Source organism: Schistocerca piceifrons, chromosome 1 (assembly GCF_021461385.2).
Source record: "Schistocerca piceifrons isolate TAMUIC-IGC-003096 chromosome 1, iqSchPice1.1, whole genome shotgun sequence".
Taxonomy (NCBI): Eukaryota; Metazoa; Arthropoda; class Insecta; order Orthoptera; family Acrididae; genus Schistocerca; species Schistocerca piceifrons.
Window position 1 is genome coordinate 757,227,545 of NC_060138.1, and position 22,993 is coordinate 757,250,537.

Consider the following 22,993-nt stretch of genomic DNA (forward strand, 5'->3'; position numbering starts at 1 on the left):
GCACTGAACTGATGCTTCCAAAACGGTCGACTCACAAAAAGTGATGGTCTGGTGTGGTGTATGGGGTACCAAAGTCGTTGGACCTATTTTTATTGATGGTACGTTAACAGCCAGCGGTTATCTGAGGTTATTGGATGGAGAAGTGTTTCCCTCGTTGTTAACGGAGGACGGGACATTTCCGGAATTCTTCCAGCATAATGGAGCCCCACCACATCATGGGCACAATGTGCGAGCATACCTGGATATGCAGTTCCCTCAAAAGTGGATCGGTCGTAGGGGTGCTGTGGAGTGGCCACCACGTTCACTAGATTTGACTCCTTTGGATTTTTATCTTTGGGGTCATGTCAAAGGACTGGTTTATTCTGTGAAAATATGGGATTTTCATCATCTAAAGCAGCGTATTGTTGATGCGTGTGGTCAAATTCAGCCAGATGTGTTGGTCAAAGTTCATCAGGACTGGGTTCGGAGGATAGCATTAACAATCCAACATAATGGACAACATATCGAGCCATTCCTATGACTGTTGGTGATCTCTCGTGACTGTGTAACATGTCTCTTCGGCACATAACACACATGCTGTCGAGCGTCCCACAGCTGTCACATATAACTGGCTATAACCCGAGAATGAATAAAGCTATGTTTAAAATAACAGCGGCATTGTTTTTCTGGTGAAAATCTCTATCTGTTTGATATGTCACATGACCACATTCCCATTTGAAATTTTGGAGTTGAATCCAAGATGGCGGGTTTCAAGATGGCCGCCATGTTGGTGGCAGAACCTATAAAGTTTCCTCCTTCCCGTTCCTCGTGTGTAGGGACTCTGTTTCCTTGTTTGCTACTCCATTTGAATTTATGATGGTGTTTCCGGACTTTTGGACCACCCTGTATAATTGCCGTGACTGTATTCCTATCCTGACCGAAGAGATATACACTCTTTGGTACAGCGTTCTGCATACCCTGTATCAATAACGCACTCGTATTATATAATATATAATAAGATATTTTCCTGGCGGCATGAAGCTTTACTGCACGGATAAATGACGATGGCGTCATCTTGGGTAAAATATTCCCCATTCGGATCTCCGTGCAGGGACTACTCAGGAGCATATGATTATCAGAAGAAACGAAACTGGCGTTTTACGGATCGGAGTGTGGAATATCAGATTACTTAATCGCGCAGGTAGGTTAGAAAATTTAAAAAGGGAAATGGATATGTTAAGGTTAGAGATAATGGCAGACAATGAAATTAGGTGGCAGGAGGAACAAGACTGGTTCAGGTGAATACAGAGTTAAAAACACAAAATCAAATATGGGTAATGCTGGAGTAGGTTTAATAATGAATAAAAAAATAGGAATGTGGATAAGCTACTAAGAACAGCATAGTGAAAGCATTATTGCAGCCAAGATAAACATGGAGCCCATGCCTACCACAATGGTACAAGTTTATATGCCAACTAGCTCTGCAGATGATGAAGAGATTGAAGGAATGTACGATGAGGTAAATGAAATTACTCAGATAGTTAAAGAAGACGAAAATTTAATGGGTATGTGGTACTGGAATTCGACAGTAGGAAAAGGAAGAGAGGTAGTAGGTGAATATGGACTGGGTGTAAGGAATTGTTGTGGTATCAGACGCCAAATGTGGCAAATCGAAACTCGTCCGAAAACTATCCAAATGATTTATTTGTTTCTACTACAATGCTCCATTCACCTCGGTCCACACCACGGGGCCCAGCAACTCTGGGACCACTGCCCCAGCCACCCAGTGCAACACACTGTGCTGAGCTGGCCTTGTACGCCAGCTGCAGAGTTCCGATTACGTCAGGATGGCTGCGCCAGCAGCCGACTCAACGCTTCTCGGTGTGAACTGCGCTGCCTTAGGCCGCAGGCAGGCCCCACTGCCGCTTCTTCTTCGCTGGCGTAGCATGAGAACGCAGCGGCAAAGTCCGCCCGCGATCCGGCGTCCGAGTCTGTGGTACTAGCCTCGGGAGTCTCTGGTGCATGTCGGGAGCCGAGATGACTGCCTGCGGTAGCAAGCAAAGAGTGGTCCGCCCTGTCTGGCTGCGGACCCCGTGTCGGCCTCATAGGGTCGAACCTACAAACCACCATAGACTGGGATGATGTCGCCCCATCTGTTGCTGCATGTAGTCCAGCGGTGTGACATGCCTCGCCATCCAGGAGAGCTGCGACACTTGAATGAATCTCGTTAGAAAACGGCACCTATTTATATTTGGCTGTGCGCCATGAAAACTGCTGTGTGCGGCCTCTCCGGCAGTTATACGCCCCTATGGTCTCTATTTGCCTTCGCAACTGTTGGTATGCATAACTTACTGCAATCTGGCCCACACTTGGCTGTAACTCATGCTCCAAATATCTCACAAAACTAACTTTTCCTATCCTAAACGGTGGTGCTGCCACAGAATGAAAGAGAACGCTGCCGGGTAGAATCTTGCACACAGCATAACTTAATCATTGCCAACACCAGAATAGTGAAAGAAGGTTGTATATGTGGAAGAGGCCTGGAGACATCAGAAGGTTTCAGTTAGATTATATAATGGTAAGACAGAGATTTAGGAACCAGTTTTTAAACTGTAAGGCATTCCAGCAGCAGATGATTATGGACTTAGATTAAAACTGAAGAAACTGCAAAAAAGTAGGAATTTAATGGAGACAGGACCTAGATAAACTGGAAGTCCCAGAGGTTGTAGAGAGTTCCAGAGCGACCATTATGGAACGACTGTCAAGAACAGGGAAAAAGGAATACATTAGAAGAACCATGGATAGCTTTGACAGATGAGATGGTGAAGGCAGCAGAGTATCAGTAGGTGAAAAGACGAGGGCTAGTAGAAATCATTGGATAATGTAGGTAACACAAGAGATATTAAATTTAAATGATGAAAGAAGAAAACATAAAATGCAATAAATGAAGCAGGCGAAAAGGTATATAAACGTCTTATAGATGAGATCGACAGGAAGCACAAAATGGGTAACGAGGAAGTCGAGAGGACAAATGTAAGGATGTAGAAGCATATATCACTAGGGACAGGATAGATGTCGCCTACAGGAAAATTAAAGAGACTTTTGAAGGAAGGAGAACTTCCTGTATGAATACCAAGAGCGCAGGTGGAAAACCAGTCCTAAGCCCCAAAGCAGAGAAAGCAGAAAGGTGGAAGGAATATATAGAGTGTCTATACAAGGGCGATCTACTTGAGCTCAGTATTATGGAAATGGAAGAGGACATAGATGAAGATGATATTGGAGATACGATTCTGTGTGAAGAATTTGACAGAGCACAGAAGGATTTAAGTCGAATCAAGGCCCAAGAAGTAGACATCATCCCATTAGAACCACTGTTAGCCTTGGAAGAGTCGGCCATGAGTAAACACTTCCACCTCGTGAACAAGATGTATGAGACAGGCGAAATGCCCTCAGCCTTCAGGAAGAATATAATAATTACAATAGAAAACAAAGCAGGTGCTGACAGGTGTGAAAATTTCCGAACTATCAGTTTAATAAGTCACAGTTGAAAATTACTAATATAATTCTTCACAGACGAATGGTTAAATTTGTAGAAGACGACCCTCGGTGAAGATCAGTTTGGATTCGGTAGAAATTTTGAAGACAGGTCAAGGAAAGGCAAACCTATATTTATAGCATTTGTAAAATTAGAGAAAGATTTTGACGCTGTTGACTGTAATACACTCTTTCAAATTCTGAAGGTAGCATGGGTAAAATACAGGGAGTGAAAGGATATTTACAATTTGTACAGAAACCAGATAGCAGTTGCAAGAGTTGAGGGGCACAAAGGGGTATCAGTGGTTGAGAAGGGAATGAGAAGGGTTGTAACCTGTCCCTGATTTTATTTAATCCGTATATTGAGCAACCAATAAAGGAAACAAAGAAAATTTGGAGTAGGAATTAAAGTCTAGAGAGAAGAAATAAAAACCTTGACATTTGTTGATCTCATTATAATTCTGTCAGAGACAGCAAAGGACCTGGAAGAGCAGTTGAATAGAATGGACAGTATCTCGAGAAGCGGATATAAGATGAATACCAACAAAAGCAAAACGAGGATAATAGAATGCAATCGAATTAAATCAGGTGATGCTGAGGGAATTAGATTGGGAAATGAGACATTTAAAGTAGTAGATGAGTTTTGCTGCTAGGGCAGCAAATAAACTATAGAAATATAAACTGTAGACTGGTGACGGCAAGGAAAGCATTTCTGAAGATGAGAAATTTGTGAACATTGGGTATAGATTCAAGTATCAGGAAGTCTTATCTGAACGTCTTTGTGTGGAATGTAGCCATGTATGAAAGTGAAACATGGACGTTAAACAGTTTAGACAAGAAGAGAACAGAAGCTCTTGAAAAGTGGTGCTACAGATGAATGCTGAAGATTAGATGGGTAGATCGCGTAACTGACGAGGAAATACTGAACAGAATTGGGGAGAGGAGGAATTTGTGACACAACTTGACTAGAAGAAAGGATCGGTTTGTGGAACGTTCTGAGGCATCAAAGAATCACCAATTCAGTACTGGAGGGAGGCGCAGAGGGTAAAAATCGTAAAGGGAGACCAAAAGCTGAATACACTAAGCAGATACAGGACGTGTGTTGCAGTAGTTACTCTGAGATGAAGAGGCTTGCACAGGATAGAGTAGCATTGAGAGCTGTATCAAATCAGTCCTTGGAGTGAAGACCACAACAAAAACAGCTGGCCAGTGTGGCCGAGCGGCTCTAGGCGCGTCCGTCTCGAACCGCGCGACCGCTACGGTCGCAGGTTCGAATCCCGCCTCGGGCATGGATGTGTGTGATGTCCTTAGGTTAGTTAGGTTTAAATAATTCTAAGTTCTATGGGACTGATGACCTCAGCTGTTAAGTCCCATAGTGCTCAGAGCCATTTGAACCAAAAACATAATAAGATGGAATATGTGCCATGATTGTTATTATATACTGGCCAATCAGGTATATACACAGTGTTACAGCATTGTGTATTCCGTCGATCAATAAAACATGTAAGGCTCGTTTCACAATAGTTCCCGCAAACGTGACAACGTTTTGATGTCACGCACATCATCATCGACCGCTTCATCGCTATCGACTTCTGTCAGCATTCGCAACGGCTCTCTCACAAGATTTCATGCGCACGTAACGGAGATTTACAACGCGTCATTCTTGGAATGATTTTATTAAAATTATTGCTACACTAACATGCCACGTAATGATTTAAAGTGTGTGTGAAATCTTATGGGACTTAACTGCTAAGGTCATCAGTCCCTAAGCTTACACACTACTTAACCTAAATTATCCTAAGGACAGACACACATACCCATGCCCGAGGGAGGACTCGAATCTCCGCCGGTACCAGCCGCACAGTCCATGACTACAGCGCTTTAGACTGCTCGAGTAATGATTTATCGACGGTTAATGCCTTCATATAAGAGTGCTCTCTTAGGAGTGAGTTATTATCGTCAATAATTTACAAATTAAGAATGAGAAACACTGGCGTTTCAATGGAAGGGAGCACTGAAAATTTATCACAGAAACATTACCATTATCATTAAATGTCGCTTAATCTCGCATCAACGATACAAACCTTCAAGATTGAATATGATTAACTAGGCTGGAGTTAAAAATCACATTGTTAAGTACTAGGGTAATGAATAATGGCGTGGTTTCTGGAGTCGGAAGTTCTTGGTTCACATCCCGTCACACGCAGTGTTACTTTCTTACGAATGTTCTGATCTGAGAACGAGAGATGAAATATATACACTCCTGGAAATGGAAAAAAGAACACATTGACACCGGTGTGTCAGACCCACCATACTTGCTCCGGACACTGCGAGAGGGCTGTACAAGCAATGATCACACGCACGGCACAGCGGACACACCAGGAACCGTGCTGTTGGCCGTCGAATGGCGCTAGCTGCGCAGCATTTGTGCACCGCCGCCGTCAGTGTCAGCCAGTTTGCCGTGGCATACGGAGCTCCATCGCAGTCTTTAACACTGGTAGCATGCCGCGACAGCGTGGACGTGAACCGTATGTGCAGTTGACGGACTTTGAGCGAGGGCGTATAGTGGGCATGCGGGAGGCCGGGTGGACGTACCGCCGAATTGCTCAACACGTGGGGCGTGAGGTCTCCGCAGTACATCGATGTTGTCGCCAGTGGTCGGTGGAAGGTGCACGTACCCGTCGACCTGGGACCGGACCGCAGCGACGCACGGATGCACGCCAAGACCGTAGGATCCTAAGCAGTGCCGTAGGGGACCGCACCGCCACTTCCCAGCAAATTAGGGACACTGTTGCTCCTGGGGTATCGGCGAGGACCATTCGCAACCGTCTCCACGAAGCTGGGCTGCGGTCCCGCACACCGTTAGGCCGTCTTCCGCTCACGCCCCAACATCGTGGAGCCGCCTCCAGTGGTGTCGCGACAGGCGTGAATGGAGGGACGAATGGAGACGTGTCGTCTTCAGCGATGAGAGTCGCTTCTGCCTTGGTGCCAATGATGGTCGTATGCGTGTTTGGCGCCGTGCAGGTGAGCGCCACAATCAGGACTGCATACGACCGAGGCACACAGGGCCAACACCCGGCATCATGGTGTGGGGAGCGATCTCCTACACTGTCCGTACACCACTGGTGATCGTCGAGGGCACACTGAATAGTGCACGGTACATCCAAACCGTCATCGAACCCATCGTTCTACCATTCCTAGACCGGCAAGGGAACTTGCTGTTCCAACAGGACAATGCACGTCCGCATGTATCCCGTACCACCTAACGTGCTCTAGAAGGTGTAAGTCAACTACCCTGGCCAGCAAGATCTCCGGATCTGTCCCCCATTGAGCATGTTTGGGACTGGATGAAGCGTCGTCTCACGCGGTCTGCACGTCCAGCACGAACGCTGGTCCAACTGAGGCGCCAGGTGGAAATGGCATGGCAAGCCGTTCCACAGGACTACATCCAGCATCTCTACGATCGTCTCCATGGGAGAATAGCAGCCTGCATTGCTGCGAAAGGTGGATATACACTGTACTAGTGCCCTCATTGTGCATGCTCTGTTGCCTGTGTCTATGTGCCTGTGGTTCTGTCAGTGTGATCATGTGATGTATCTGACCCCAGGAATGTGTCAATAAAGTTTCCCCTTCCTGGGACAATGAATTCACGGTGTTCTTATTTCAATTTCCAGGAGTGTATTTAACAACTCCCGAATATGTTGTGATGTAGGAACCTAAGAGGAAAGTTTAAATTACAGCGATTGAAACGAGCATCAGTGATATTCATATTCCTTCTTTTCACAAATTTTTGGCTCCTCATTTCTGAATATGTGCAGCCTTTCGGGAATGTAAGAGGCCAGTTTAAATTGTTGGGAGTGAAAAGAGGAGCATTAGCATTCGTATTCTTGCTATATGCTGTTTATTTGCGAATGTGTGGCGCTTTCCTAGGTTGGCGGGAGCCTAAAGGTATAGCTTTAAACACTGCGACTAAAACGAGCAGCAACGAAATACGTATTTTTTTCTTATCAAAAATATTTGTCTCTTTATTTCCGAATATGTAGCGACTTCCGAGTGTGTGGTTAGGCAGGAACCTAAGAGGACAGCTTAATTGCTGCGAGTGAATCGACGAGCAACAATATTCATAGTCCTCCATTTCATAAAATCGATTGCCGATCATGCGGTCATCGATATTGCGCTTAACTTCAAAATGCGGGAACTCTTGTGAAACGAGTACTACCCCAATAAACCAGTTATGTTACCGAACTTCATAGATAGACAGAGTTCTTTCATTAAGAAACTATTAAATGGGCATAAAAGTAACGTTTTTGTATCGAAGTTAAAGAAATAATAAAGAAATAGATACTGCATCTCTGACTTTAGTGCTAGGAGAACCTTTTGCAAAGTTAAAATTACGATCTTAACGAAAGACTAACTGTGAGTGTTTCATATTACGTATAATGTCAACTATTTCAGATGATTAAAGTTGTCCTTACTACTTATTTCTCATACATCAGCGTGGGGGTACTGGTTATAACGATGCTATATAAATATTTGGTTAATACTGATACGTTTAGTCATAGATAATAGTATTTGTGTAGGTGAGTACAGAACTCAGTTAACTGTAAAACTTTTGATCATTCAAAGAAAAGCCACTAAAATTTGGAGCAAAAAAATTAATTGATACTGCAGGAATAAATTGTAGTTTAACGTACGGGCAGTCTTACCATTTTCCAGGTTTAGATTAAGAGGCAGATATCGCGTTGCTGCGACCAGTAACATTGCGCATACGTATAAGAATGGAAACTATGTACTGCGGAAAAGCAAAAAGTAACGGTAGGATAAAGATATATCTTCCGGAAGAGTAAAACATCTCCAGCGTTGCAATCTATATTAAACAGGCATTACAGCGAACACCGAATCACCTACAAACGCTAGGACAGTAACGTGGTGGTCCGCACCTTGCAGATGTGTCACAAAGACAATCAGGATACGAAAATGGGAATTTTTGGAAGAAATTCTGTTGAGCAAGTTTGAACCACCAGTATTCGAGAAAGGCTGTGCGAAAATTCTGCTGCCACACTGTCTACCATAGGGAACGTGGGAATCATATCGGAGACCGAATGACATACACCATTTTCTCTTCCTCAAAACGTGAACCGGATACAATAGAAATTCACTACCCACAAGCAGGAACTGTACAGTAGTTTATGGCGTACACATGTAGAAATAAGTTTCTTGATTTTAAAATAGAGACAGCTCACTCCGACTTAAATGAAATGTAAAATAAAACGTTACTGGGCAAAGACTTTGTGAGCGGAGTTCGGGGATCACTATATTTTCTATTTCTACGTTTATGAAGTATAGTTGCATAAAGTTTTAGAATGAAGTTTACATCTTATCTAAATTATATATTCAGTGATACAAAATCGGTCGTGGTATTTTTTCACTGAGAGGTTAGGACGTCATACTTCGCCATTACTCGTATGGCAGGTCAAAGACGTGGAGTATATATTGTAATACCGTGATTCTTCCTTACAATGTGTCTATGGACGTTACAGAACGTAATAACAGTGATGTAACTCAGCAATGTTTCCTAAAACTGTAATAAGTTGATTTCCGAAGCCGAAAAAGAAAGTAAGATTTTCTTTAAATGATTCTTGTCTGCCTGCTCCAGCGGTTATCTATGTACCAGAAGCACTATGATATCATCTTACCCAACAACTTTATCTGAAATTTTTATAATTACTTAAAAACGTTTCTTCCCTGTAGATGATGCAACTAACCAAGGCGACACTGATATAATACACTGGAAAAACTTGATTTCAGTCTCGCGCTTTTTACTGTGATGCCGTGTTATCTGATCTTTCCCTCTTTTTTTTCCCCTTACGCAGGAGCACGAGGTGCAATGTGAATTGGTTCCCTGTATCCGCGAGTATTTTTCAGTGCGATTCATTTCTGTATCACATTCAATGGCATTAATATTCTACAGGTGTGATACAGATTTTTCCCTTGGAGCGCCACAGTGGCATGTGTTGAGAATACATAAAGAGCAGTGGTAATACGTCAGAGAGTGACATGCAAGTTAATGCCACCAAATATAAATATAAGTGATCCTCTTTTGATCGGAAGCATAAGTCCTGAAAATGTACGAAACACTCTGTAATCTGTAATAACGAATGTCGCGATAGTTAGATTTGTTTCCATTCCGTAGTATGATTAAACCATATGTGCTGAATCTCCTGTTTATTGTCAACGGGAAAGGTACATAGTCTTAACTCAGTGACACTTCTTGAAAGTCTTAATTTCTTCACATCAATTTGATGGCATGTTTACAGCAACAAAACATCAGGAATTTCGTAAACTCAATTAGGCCTACCACTTGAAAAAGTGATAGCTAATATGCCAGTAGCATATTAAAATTTTCTGCTCTCCGCATTGTGAAATACATTGATTTGCATATCGTATGGATGCAAGTAACTTTTGCATGATGTGTCACTGCCAAATGACAGATTTCGACGAAACTTAGACCATGCGTAGATAGAACTGCTACAGTAAAATACAGAAGGTAACTGGAATAAATACGCAAAGAGACAAACAGAAATAAAAGACTATAATTACAATGGCGTCACTGAGATTCATGACGATCCTCCGCACAATACAAACGAGGGGACATGGGTCGTAACTGGTGAGTCTTCACTACAGACTACAGTGCATGCTTCGCCACATGCTGCCTTGATGACCACAAGGCCGGTAACGAGTTCTTGTGGTAAGATGTTTCGTTCCTCCGTCAGTGTGATTGACAATTGCTGTATGCCAGATGGAGCATGTGGACATGCTGCCGTACGTCTCCCCTACGCTTCCTCAAGTGTTTTATGGGATCTGACTCTGGGGAACGGGTAGACCAGCCAGTCCATTCTCCGAAAATCCTCTCGTTCCACGAGCTCGTCCAACTGAGCTGTTCGATACAGTCGTGAATAGTCATTCATGAAAGTGAAGTTAAGACCGAATTTACATCTGGAAGGAGGCACACGGGCAAGAGGTACAGTGTCATAACCATGCTGACCGGTAAAGGCGTCGTTTTGAAAGATTTCGATGTCAGTACGCCCATGCAGCAATATGCTTACCCGCACCACAACGCTTGGACCACCAAAACGATCATGCTCGACAATTTTTCCGGGTAAATTACGTGTTGGGACCCTTCACCGTGTGGGAGAACGTCCAGCATTGTCGCACATGATGGTTTCGTTGCCTTGTAACCCGCATGGAAGCACGTTGCAGAGTGTGCACAGCCGTACATGTTGTTCACAATCCCATGAATACCCGTGTCCCGCCGTTTGTAATATCTAGAGGACCACCATGAATCTATGCGACTTTAGTGTAATTATTACCTTGAATAAAAGTGACATTGTTGTTCGTGTCGTTGCTTACTTATTCCAGTTACCTTCTCTACTATACTACAGCAGGTCTTTGTAAGTATGGTCAAAGTTTCACTGACCAACTGGCCGAAAGACAGAGCACTTGGTAGTGACACTGAGACGTGCTCCTGATCGTATCGATGAGTCAGGAGTGCGGCCAGAGACCTTGCTGGTTCGTCACTAGGAGATGGGCTTCGCGGTGGCCCGATATTTGGCATACTAAGTGGCGGCTAGTAAAATTTAGCGCTGTTCGCGCCTGTGGGAAGTCCGTCTTTCTTAGTGTGCTGGCTTCGTCTAAGTACTGAAGCGCTGTACTACGCATCAGACACATCGCACTCATTGCTTTTATCCCATGTGAGACGGGGTACGAGGTACGGTGATGTGGTGTAGCATTAGGCCGTAATCCTCCCTGTACGTGGTGCGTCGCAATAGACGGAAGGTTACCACCGAGTGGGCCTCCAAGTCTTTGGCTGCTAGTTTGTGGAACATATTTCACTGAAGATTTACTGGAATTTCCTCTACGAAAATGGATAATATTGAATTTGCTGAGCATTAATTTGTTAAAACTCAACCAGTGGCTTTGATTCGTTAAAGACCGATTATATTGTAACGTCACTGACATAAAATTAATGTTGTTAGAGGCCATCCTTCTGTTTTATATACATTTTTTTGTATGGCAAGGGCAGTTCGTAACTTTTCCTCCTCCAGAAACTCATTAGTTTTGTAAGTAGGCTGTTTATGTTTTCTCTATGTAAGTAGGCTGTTTATGTTTTCTTATTGGCAACGTTACGTAGCGCTCAATATGAAAATCACTGGCTGTGCTGTGTGCAGTCTGTGGCTGCTTTGCATTGTTGTAATACTCGCCATTGTAGTGTTAGGCAGCTGGCTGTGAACAGCGCGTAGCGTTGCGCAGTTGGAGGTGAGCCGCCAGCAGTGGTGGATGTGGGGAGAGAGATGGCGGAGGTTTGTAATTTGTCATGAACTGATATATATATTATGACTTGTGATGATATCAAGGTAAATACATTGTTCGTTCTCTATTAATATCTTTCATTTGCTAACTATCCCTATCAGTAGTTAGTGCCTTCCATAGTTTGAATCTTTTATTTAGCTGGCAGTAGTGGCGCTCGCTGTATTGCAGTAGCTTGAGCAGCGAAGATTTTTGTGAGGTAAGTGATTTGTGAAAGGTATAGTTTAATGTTAGCCAAGGCCATTCTTTTGTAGGGAATTTTGAAAGTCAGATTGCGTTGCGCTAAAAATATTGTATGTCAGTTTAAGGACAGTCCTGTATAATCGTATTAAGGGGACGTTTCAGTTTGTAGACAATTCGGCAAGTGTTGGCTTTGGTACCATATGAACTTCTCTTTGTATATATAAACTGCTAATAAATGCATATCATGACTTTCACGCCAGGTTCTCGGCAGAACATTGCGATGCCTCTAATTATTTTCGTCAAGAATTTTATTTTTAGGGGCCCTTCATTGGGTGCGTTCACTGTTTAAGTAATTACATGTGTGGATTGTGTATAACTCCACTCTCTTCGTGATGCAATAAAGTGTGCGATTAGCGCGAGTTGCTTCCGGCATTTGTAAGTCACATGGTCACCTTTAAGATGTCGACGTTGATTGATGTGATGAATCAGTTGACTTACTACAGAGAAACAGATTATAAGTCTTTTATTCCCTCTACTCACTGAAATTTTAATTCTACCTGTTAATCTCAAAAATTGTGGAATAAGGCGGTTGTGTCTCTAACTTCTAACTGTGTTAATCTTTCTTGAAGACTATCGTCTCATGTGTTAAATTTACTTGAAGATAGTCTTTTTGTGAAAAAATTTTCTCTGTTAATACCACTGGGAATAACAATATTATGACAGAATTTTACATTTTGTAGTTTGGCCCTGCCACTCTCTGTCCCATGCATTGCTAATATTTCAGACACATATTTCAGATAGAGCGAGGGAAAGTTGCTTTTTACCTTAAGCTTTGCGCACCAGTATAGCCAACACTAAGAACACGTGTTTTATATCACATCAGTGTAAATTATTGACTGGCCTAACTTACCAACTTATAAAATAAGTAATGCAGCAGATACATGTCTGCATCATATTTCTGAACATAAAATTTAATCACATACACGTGTATGATATACACAACGGTGTGCTTACATGATGGCCATTAATTGGGCGTCCCATTACGAGATAGTGTATTGATATTATAACCTCGCTAATAATTACTCAGAAAACATAGAACAAATGTCGATAACATTCATAGTCCGCAGTAACGCTCGTATGTAGTTAATTAATGCAGACTGATGAGAAAAGACGAGAAAAGATATATGTTTTGCACTTGCCGAGATCTGCGTCCAATTCAATTAATACATACTGTATTCGATATCAAGCTAAACAGGTTGCTATAGAAAAATTGTCAAGTGACTGGCTCTAAGACAGATCTCTAAGTGAAAAAATATGGATTCTGTGGAAAAGAAAGGACAGAATACTTTTGACCTAGTCTGTGCCATTATACGTGACGGTTGGCACATCTTTGCCTGTCGATATGTTTGTGGCGGTCGATTGGCTTTGTGTCGAGCATCGCTGGGAGGACGGCCGCGGCAGACACGACGGTTGTTACGTGGGGGTCTGCGGAGCGACAGCAAGTAAGTTCTATGCTGTATGTGGGGTAGGACGTAACGGAGCGTGCGTGTAAGAAGTGGGCCTACGACAGTCGGTGTTCTGTGACTGCCATTGAAACGTGCAGTGATTACTGTGGTTAAGTCTGTGGAGACTTTGAGTCATTGCCTTCAGAGAGGTACGAGGCCCGCATAGCATGGACATGTGTTTCTTTACATGGAACGTGCTAAAGGGCCGAGTCAAGGGTCTGTTATGTGGTAGTACTTTCGAATAATTATGTACCGAAGGGAATTTGCTGCTCTGAACTGATATTATTCATTGCTCCTTGTCATTGTGTTTTGCCGCAAATTCATGGGCGGTATAGTTGGTCTTTGTCTTGTGGCCTTCTAAGTATTATAGAGCTCACATAATGAAACAGATGTTAGCGGTGATCGTTTGCCTGCCGGGTTAGTGCGTATGCTATGGTGCGAGTATGAAGTCCACAGTACGATGATATGGCGACTGCGTTAGAGTACACTTGTGGTACCAAACCATTTTCACCGAACTATGGAGTGCTGACTCTGTGCTCGGACCTAACGTGGATTATTTTGTGTCCTGCTTGGCAGCATGAGTTGTATCGTATAATTTCTCTGTTTCACATGAACACTGGGTATGGTAGCTATCTGTTATTTGTGTGGACAATAAACAGAGAGGTCCGACAAGTAACGGCGTCTAGATGAGTGGAAATGTACCACCTGGTGACAAAATATGCACCTGCATGAGCCACTTCGTCGATGTTCGCAAGCTACGTAATAGTTTCTTTTTATCTTGATGATCCTTATTCTCTACGTTAATGTACTTTTAAATTTATTAATAACGTAGTTTTTGATTTTAGTAATGATATTGTTGTTTTCAGAATTTAGTAGTGCTATTGTTGGTATAAAGTGAAAATTTCTGAATAAGAGCACAGGTAGCCTCCTGTAGAAAATTATTGTATAGGTGTGTTGGTATAGAACGACTGGAAGCACATGAAAAATTCACACTAAAGTCTGTGTTGGGATAATTCGGAGCTGGGCTCGTTTGGGAGTCATATATGCTCCATTGGTGTTTCGGGGTTATTAATACCCTGAAATGTGGGATAGCTTATGCATCTGTAAATAAGGACCTGGGTGCACCTTATACATCTCTTCCCCTCTCCCTGAAAGAGTTCTCTACAGGCGAACTCTACAATCTCAATGGGGCCGTAAATGTAGGAAATAATTTTTTTTAAATTTTCATTTAACAATGTTTTCGAATTTAAATGGATTTGAAGCATCATTAAATTTCTTTCCCTAACGGCCTATTGCTCATGAATGTTTCCTGCATCGGAACCTAATCGTATTATCTTTTCTATGAATGTTTTGTAACGAGGAGTTTGGTAAACCAGCTAAATGTAACATTAATGATTTAATAAATGTCACTCTGTACAGATTTCCGAGTTTAATTTTAGTAGTCGAAGTTCCACAGCTTATCAATTACCAAACAGTGTATTGATATTGTAACCTGACTAATAATAACTCAGAGAACCCAAAAAAACATTGTGAATGCAATTCGTAGTGTGCAATAACACTCATATGAAATTAAATAATGTGGACTGATGTGAGGGGATGAGAAAAGATATCGTATATTTCGCACTTATTGAACTCTGTGTCCATTTTAGTTAATACATACTTCTCTCGATGTCAGGCTAAACATGCTGATGCGAAATAATTATCAAATAACTGGCCACCAGAGAGATCACATAGAAAAATATATGGGTTCTGTGGAAAAGAAAGGACAGAGCACTTTTGACCCAATCTGTTGTAAACCCCTTTTAGGCTTAGTCAGTATTGGAAAGCGCTGTGGCCTGTGATTAATACACAATGCTCAGGTTTGGAAAATTAAACCCATATTTCTTTGTTTGTTAGCAGGGATTACATGGCGACCATTTCCAGGAGGACGAGAGAAGGGAACTCCAATAGCTCTGGACCTATCTTGAAGAAGAGGGAAAATTCAAAGATGAAGCAGCAAAGCCATTTAGTGTCTGCGCTAGGCGACGGCTGGGAAAAGAACAGAAGGATATTTTTCGATAGCGGCTCCTTGAGCCCTTAGTCTCACCAGTGAGGTGATCTGGTGACGTGATTTGTTTGGCAAAGCAGCTTTGTTGACGACTATTCCGACGTGAACTGTTTGATTGCTGTCGCATCACATGAGAGTAAACGGACGAAATAGGCAAACTCTTTGTAAAATTTGAATAACGAGAATTACTCCTGTCCGGGGCCTCGGAGCTCTCTCCTGTCTCTCCGAAAGACGTCATCACGAGTGAACTCTACAACCTCAAAGGAGCCGAAAATGTAAGAAGTAACAATTTTTGATTTTCATTTAACAATGCAATATTTAAATTTCATGTAGCCATCCAAATCTTGGCATGTGACTACAATTGTCACGTTACGTGCGGTGAGTACAGTTGCTGACACAGGACAGTCAAGGAGGCGGCGTTGCAAAAGCAGCAGAAAAAGATTGCAGAGACAACTGTGAGGAGCGCAAGCAACTGAAATATTCGTATGACAATTACGTGCAATAATAAATACATGTTTACATGATGGGTTTTTAATTTTCTTCATTTTTTATCAATAATGGAAGTGAATGATTGATTTATATTGTTATTGAAGAGGTTAGTAACTGAATAGAAGCCGTGTGAAGTCTAAAGGCCTCCTAGTCAGACTGCGCAGGGTATGTCTCAGAACCACGTGAGCACACGTAACACAACGTCCTTAACGGCAACCGGGTAGCCACCGGGTGACACCAGTTTTCCGCCAGCCTGACAATAAGGCAGAACGAGATCACGGACAGAATTTTGAAACACGACAGTTTGTTTTAACTGCAATCAAGGACGACAGAATCACTGTAAGTCGTTGTCACCACAACAGAAATTGCAGTAATCCAGTGGGGAAGAAATGTTGGACAGGCAGTAGTGATATCAAACTGACATGTTTAAAAAAAACTACAAGGCACAGAGACAACTATCTAATCGACGGATTAAAGATTAAACAAACTGAAAATATATTAATGTGCAAATGGCAACAAGTCAACTACTTGATTCAATCTTTCTAAGCATCAACCAGAATTACGTACGAAATTAAACAGGTTTGATTAATGAAACTATAAAATAACAACTGTAAAATGACTATTTTCATTCTATTGATGCGTCTTACAAACAAAAAAATAAATCATTTACGAGAAACACCAGGGGGTTGATTCTTTCGATCCAAATGTACGACCAGAAAACCGAGAGAATTAAGTACAGTTAAACTGAATAGTCAGATTGCAAATATAACCAATGACGATGAAGCAGTACCATATGAAGGAATAAGGTCGATAATAAAAGACCACTGTTTGAAAGTCACAAAAGCATGTAATTCATAAGACAAATACTAAATAATAGTTTTAAGTAGAGAAAACAAACGTAAATGAGATTACAAAATTTGCAGTTCGTGACCGTAGAAAAATAAGTCGTCATAACTTTTGCACAGGACTTCACCAAGGGACGTGGTCGGCTGGAGTGACGTATGTGTTCTACTACATAAATTGAGTGTCAAACATTAGTATGTAGTCGCAGTCAATGTTAGAATAGCAAGAAGGGCGAGTCACTACTGGAACAATTATATTAAGTAAAATACGACAGAATGCCGTAATATGAGCGGCACCTCGATGCAGCGAAATTGGTGGGTGCTCCTGTGCCATCAGCTAATCCAAGCAATTGAAGAATTCAGAGTTATTAGTATGTGGAAGAACTGATAACGTAGGGCGTGTACTGAGAGAGGAGCTAAATTCCGGGATGAATAAGAAGAATGATTCAATAGTGGCAATCGAAGTTTCTTTCAATTGTGCGGAGAACCAAAGTTCAGATCTCTTCTAAACAGGGTGTTCGGAAATTCTCGTTACAGATTTCCAGTACGTGTAGAGGGAAGTGAGTAGATACTATTTTGAATAAGAATTCAGGCCCGTAAATGTACCGTTTCTGTGATATATACATTTGAAAACATGTTGGTAAGAGTACGTCTCCGGACATGGCTTGCTATTCAAAATATTATGTATTCACTCCCCTTTACAAGTCCTCGTAGCCGAGCGGTTCTAGGAGCTTCAGTCTGGAACTGCGAGACCGCTACGGTCACAAGTTCGAATGCTGTCTCGGGCATGGATGTGTGTGATGTCCTTATGTTAGTTAGGTTCAAATGGCTCTGAGCACTATGGGACTTAACATCTGTGGTCATCAGTCCCCTAGAACTTATAACTACTTAAACCTAACTAACCTAAGGACATCACACACATGCATGCCCGAGGCAGGATTCGAACCTGCGACCGTAGCAGTCTGTTAGTTAGGTTTAAGTAGTTCTAAGTTCTAGGGGACTGATGACATCAGATGTTAAGTCCCATAGTGCTGAGAGCCATTTGAACCATACAAGTTCTCGAAGTATGGAATTTGCGAACCTCCCGTAACGGAATGCTTCCAACAGAAGCTGCTATTATGTATCGTTATTCGGTACGTGTGGGGAACAAAATTCCGATCTGAAAACACAGGTGAAACCTGAACGGGATATGAGACAGCGTACAACTAACTGATACTTACACTGTAGAACAAGTTTGCGTTAATTCCACCAGATAATGCTGGGACCAGCAGATATTGTTATGTATGAAAAACTTTCTTCAGTACGTTCCAAGAAGGAACGGAATCCAAAGAAGAAACTGAATTGCATCGCCAATATCTACTATGGTTGCGCTTTTTCGGTGGCGGTTGAACTATAAGCGACTTGGTTCGGTATACAGTGGGATCTTATTTCTGAAGATTCCTTTAAAAGAACGATGCAGCCTTCTTCTGCGCTTTTGTAACGCTTGTTTTCAAATTCCACGAACTCTGAACATAACTTTGCCGTACCAGACAATGATGAACATTGTTGTTGTTGTTGTTGTGGTCTTCAGTCCTGAGACTGGTTTGATGCAGCTCTCCATGCTACTCTATCCTGTGCAAACTTCTTCATCTCCCAGTAACTACTGCAGCCTACATCCTTCTGAATCTGCTTAGTGTATTCATCTCTTGGTCTCCCTCTACGATTTTTACCCTCCACGCTGCCCTCCAATACTAAATTGGTGATCCCTTGATGCCTCAGAACATGTCCTACTAACCGATCCCTTCTTCTAGTCAAGTTGTGCCACCAACTCTTCTCCCCAATTCTGTTCCCTACCTGCTCATTAGTTATGTAATCTACCCATCTAATCTTCAGCATTCTTCTGTAGCACCACATTTCAAAAGCTTTTATTCTCTTCTTGTCCAAATTATTTATCGTCCACGTTTCACTTCCATACATGGCTACACTCCATACAAATACTTTCAGAAACGACTTCCTGGCACTTAAATCTATACTCGATGTTAACAAATTTCTCTTCTTTAGAAACGCGTTCCTTGCCATTGCCAGTCTACATTTTATATCCTCTCTACTTCGACCATCAGTTATTTTGCTCCCCAAATAGCAAAACTCCTTTACTACTTTGTCTCATTATTTTATGCAGCGGTAATGTCTCAACATAGCAAAATAATGCAAACGTATGACAGAAACATTCAATGTAGAGGCAGATAATAAAATATAAAGGAACAAGTAAAAGAGTGAAACGAGGGTGAAGAAGGCATAATGGTCAATTTTAGGACAACGGAGAGCGTGCAACATACAAATGTAACAGTAGTGACGCTTTACTAGCACAGGGCCTGTTGGTCATATGAAACCGAGGTACGGTCACATCAGAACACTCCGTGACACAAAGCGGACAATTAGGGCTTCAGCTGTGTGGCTGGCATTTACGGTCCAGATGTCTATAAGGGACTTGGCAATAATCCAATGGGGAAGAAGTGTTGTACAGGCAGTAGTGATATCAAACTAACATGTTTAAAAAACTAAAATTGACAGAGACAACTTTACAAGAGCGGCACAAATACAGCACAGCAAAATATTCCTTCCGCGTGTGACTGAGGCGAAAACACAATTGAATCTTAAACATTGTACACATAGACTGACTTAAAAAATACTAACTCTACACCCACCTAACATATACGATAAAGTTCTTTCTCAGTCCCTGAATCGCAAAATTGTACGGAGGGACGGAACGTAAATATTAGCGGCATGAACTCGTTGGTTGCTGTGTATCAGTTTCAGTGAACGTAGGATTTTGCCCATAACGTTTTTTCCTGAGTTTTTGTGGAAGTAGTTTCTTTTCTTCAAGCAAAGTTGCCAGTTCGGTTAGAACGGGCTACAATACATCCCGATCTGCCTTACACAGGTGTTAAAGTTTCTTTTCAATTCCCGCTTTTGCTGGTGACGTAACTAAGGTAGAGGTTATGTAAACTCTTCTTACAGGTTGTTAGTTTCCTTGGTATGCTGTTTTCAGTATTTACTTGTTGCAGTTTGGGGAGTACTGTACCCAGGTGAATGTTAACGTCTCTGCTTCAAGAATTATCTGTAGTGACTGACTAAAATGTACTTGTTGTATTGCACTCATTCGAGATAAACTGCATCAAATGCGTACTTTTACTTCACTTGTGTTAATTGTTCACCAAGAAAAATCTCCTCTTAAGAAATCTTTCTTCGCTTTTAACCAGTCGATTTTCCTGGTACTGCTCCATATTTTCTCTGATTTGTTTAACTTCAACTATGTGGTATGTGGTTTTGTGAACTGTCGGAACGCGGCCAATCGTTCTGTACTCCCTCGCGTCTTTATAGCGGGAACACTGACAAAATGGTGGACATCACTCAATTTAGACTTCTTGTGATCGGAAGCTAGTTATGCCTTGAAAATGGCACCGTAAATTGCTCCTGAAACGGCATCAAAATAATGGCTATGCTTCCACACCACATCTAATATGAAGCCGTACTTACTTCCATCTATGTCCAGTTCTACACATTGAAAAGTGATGGCCGCGCGGGATTAGCCGAGCGGTCTGAGGCGCTGCAGTCGTGGACTGTGTGGCTGGTCCCGGAGGAGGTTCGAGTCCTCCCTCGGCCATGAGTGTGTGTGTTTGTCCTAAGGATAATTTACGTTAAATAGTGTGTAAGCTTAGGGACTGATGACCTTAGCAGTTAGGTCCCATAAGATTTCACACACATTTGAAAAGTAATGAGTACATTCTTTTTCTTCCCAGTCCGCTCATTCCACAACACGGCGGCTACAGCTCACTACCGCGAGGAGATTTAACGAACAAAACACTTACTTGAAGCTTACTGGAAGATTAAAACCGTCTGTCGGACCGAGATTCGAACTCGGGACCTTTACCTTCCGCGGGCAAGTGCTCTACCAGCTGAGCTACCCAAGCACGACTCACGCCCCGTCCTCACAGCTTCAATTCCGCCATTACCTCGTCTCCTACCTTCCAAACTTGCACAGAAGCTCTCCTGCGAACCTTGCAGAACTAGCACTCCTGGAAAAATGGATATTGCGGAGACATGGCTTAGCCACAGCCTGGGGGATGTTTCTAGAATGAAATTTTCACTCTACAGTGGAGTGTGCGCTGATATGAAACTTGCTGGCAGATTAAAACTGTGTGCCAGACCGAGACTCGAACTCGGGTCCTTTGCTTTTCGCGGGCAAGTGCTCAACCAAGTGAGCTACCCAAGCTCGACTCACGCCCCGTTCAGGTCTCGGTGCGGCGCACAGTTTTAATCTGCCAGCAAGTTTCATATCAGCGCACACTCCGCTGTGGAGTGAAAATTTCATTCTTAAAACACTTACTTGTACGTGTGCATCAATATAAGGGTAGACTGTCCAACGCTTATATTTTCAAAGCTATGTCACCTTAGCGAGTCCTGCCTCTCTTACTGGATTCGCTTTGCAGAAGCGGCAGTGGCAGAACCGTTCCCCTACGCGTTTCCCGTACTCACATTCCTTCGTGCACTTCAGTCACCTATTTGGTTAGCCGAGCGAGGTTGTAGAGACAGACAGTTTGCTCTCACGTGTCTAATCGTTCTAAATGGGTCCAGTCCGGTGTCTAACAGTCAGGAGCCTTGTGACCTGGGCGTTTACAACTATTACAGTGCACTTCCACAATGAATGCACATCTAGCGGTTTTACCCTGCTGAAAGATTGGACGAATTGCAGAGACTCCTCGTCTAGAAATGCTAGTCGTACATCCTCTCTTAGTGTAGTCAGCGAAGCACACTTTACCTCTGCACCTATCTGTGGGCCAATCCCGTGAACAAATACATCTACAGCGAGTTTCAGCTTCACTGATTAGTACCCCAATCCTTTTGTTACTTTCCCGTAGCATATATGAACGACACTACACAGCTCTTATTCTGTCAGAAAAGTGCTCTAAATGCTCCCTGTAATTTCGATACGGAGTGGTAAGTTGGTCCCTACAACAGTTAACACTATGCTCAATATCTGTCCACTAGTTCTATTGAAAGGGCATCAGACGCTGTATTTCTGAGTCCTTCCACCGAATTTATGTAAGGGCGTGCCTCTCCTTACAGCTTAAGACTGGTGGCTCCTACCGATGCTTAATCACTTCATTCGGACAGTTTCCTTGCATCTGTTATATTTTGAATGAATGTGTGAACATTTTCGCATGGTTGGCCCGCGAAAGTGAGAACTAGCAAACCTATTCGAACATCAATTACAGGTCGGGACGAAATCGGTTCTGGGAACTCCAGCAATGAGGAAGCGAGGCGAGCTGTGGGCACAGTGCTGCTCTGCGGGATCACATTTACCAGTGCTTCATTAAGGCGCTTTTGAAGATCATCTTTCTCCCCTCGGAGTAACTCAGCCTTGCTTGCGTGTCAGGAGCCAACTGTCACTACAATATGGTGGTGGGCATCACTGTGAACTACGCATATCACAACAAATAAAAAGTCTTCGACGACAGCTCTCGGCGACTACTCGGACAGCATCGGACCCCGGCGGCGAGAGCAACCTAAAAGCGAAGCTCGCAGCTTAAGTTGATCGACGAATGGCGTGGCGAGGTCTGGCAGCGAGACGACGGCGACGCCTGGTGTCGGGATGGCGATGGGTCATCGTCCCCGCGACATGGCCTTGCGCGAAGGCGGCAGAGGTGACAGGCGCGGTAGGTTGACTTCGCGCAGCTGCAGTGGCGGCGGCCGCACTGAATGCACCGGGCACTCGTCCGTCGCGTCACAGCTCGCAGCAGGATGTCCCTGCGCAACGGCTTCACACATCAGCTCATGACTTAGTACTTTATATGCGGCACCTCAAGGCCGAAAACAGGATGAATTCTGCAACCCTCTTCTAATGCCAGTTTGTATACCTTCCTCGGAGGTGTGGTCATGATTGAAAAGCGGAGTCGACTTACAATTATACACTGTGCTCAGGCTCAGGAAAAGCAACCGCATCAGTTTATTTAATCATGGGAAGGGAGGGGGGTGGGGAAGGATTACCTGCTGAGGAGTGCGTGGAC

General features: G+C 43.0%; 1 protein-coding gene across 1 annotated transcript in view; it reads right to left on the minus strand.

Moving 5' to 3' along the window:
- Nucleotides 1-22,864, minus strand: part of LOC124774889 (mite allergen Der f 3-like) — a 98,775-nt gene extending 75,911 nt beyond the window's left edge. The window contains exons 1-2 of the mRNA XM_047249550.1: nt 22,844-22,864; nt 22,616-22,733 (exon numbers count right to left, since the gene is read on the minus strand). Of these exons, the coding sequence (XP_047105506.1) occupies nt 22,616-22,733; nt 22,844-22,864 (139 nt within the window). The remainder of the gene's footprint in view (nt 1-22,615; nt 22,734-22,843) is intronic.
- Between the last annotated feature and the right edge of the window lie 129 nt (nt 22,865-22,993).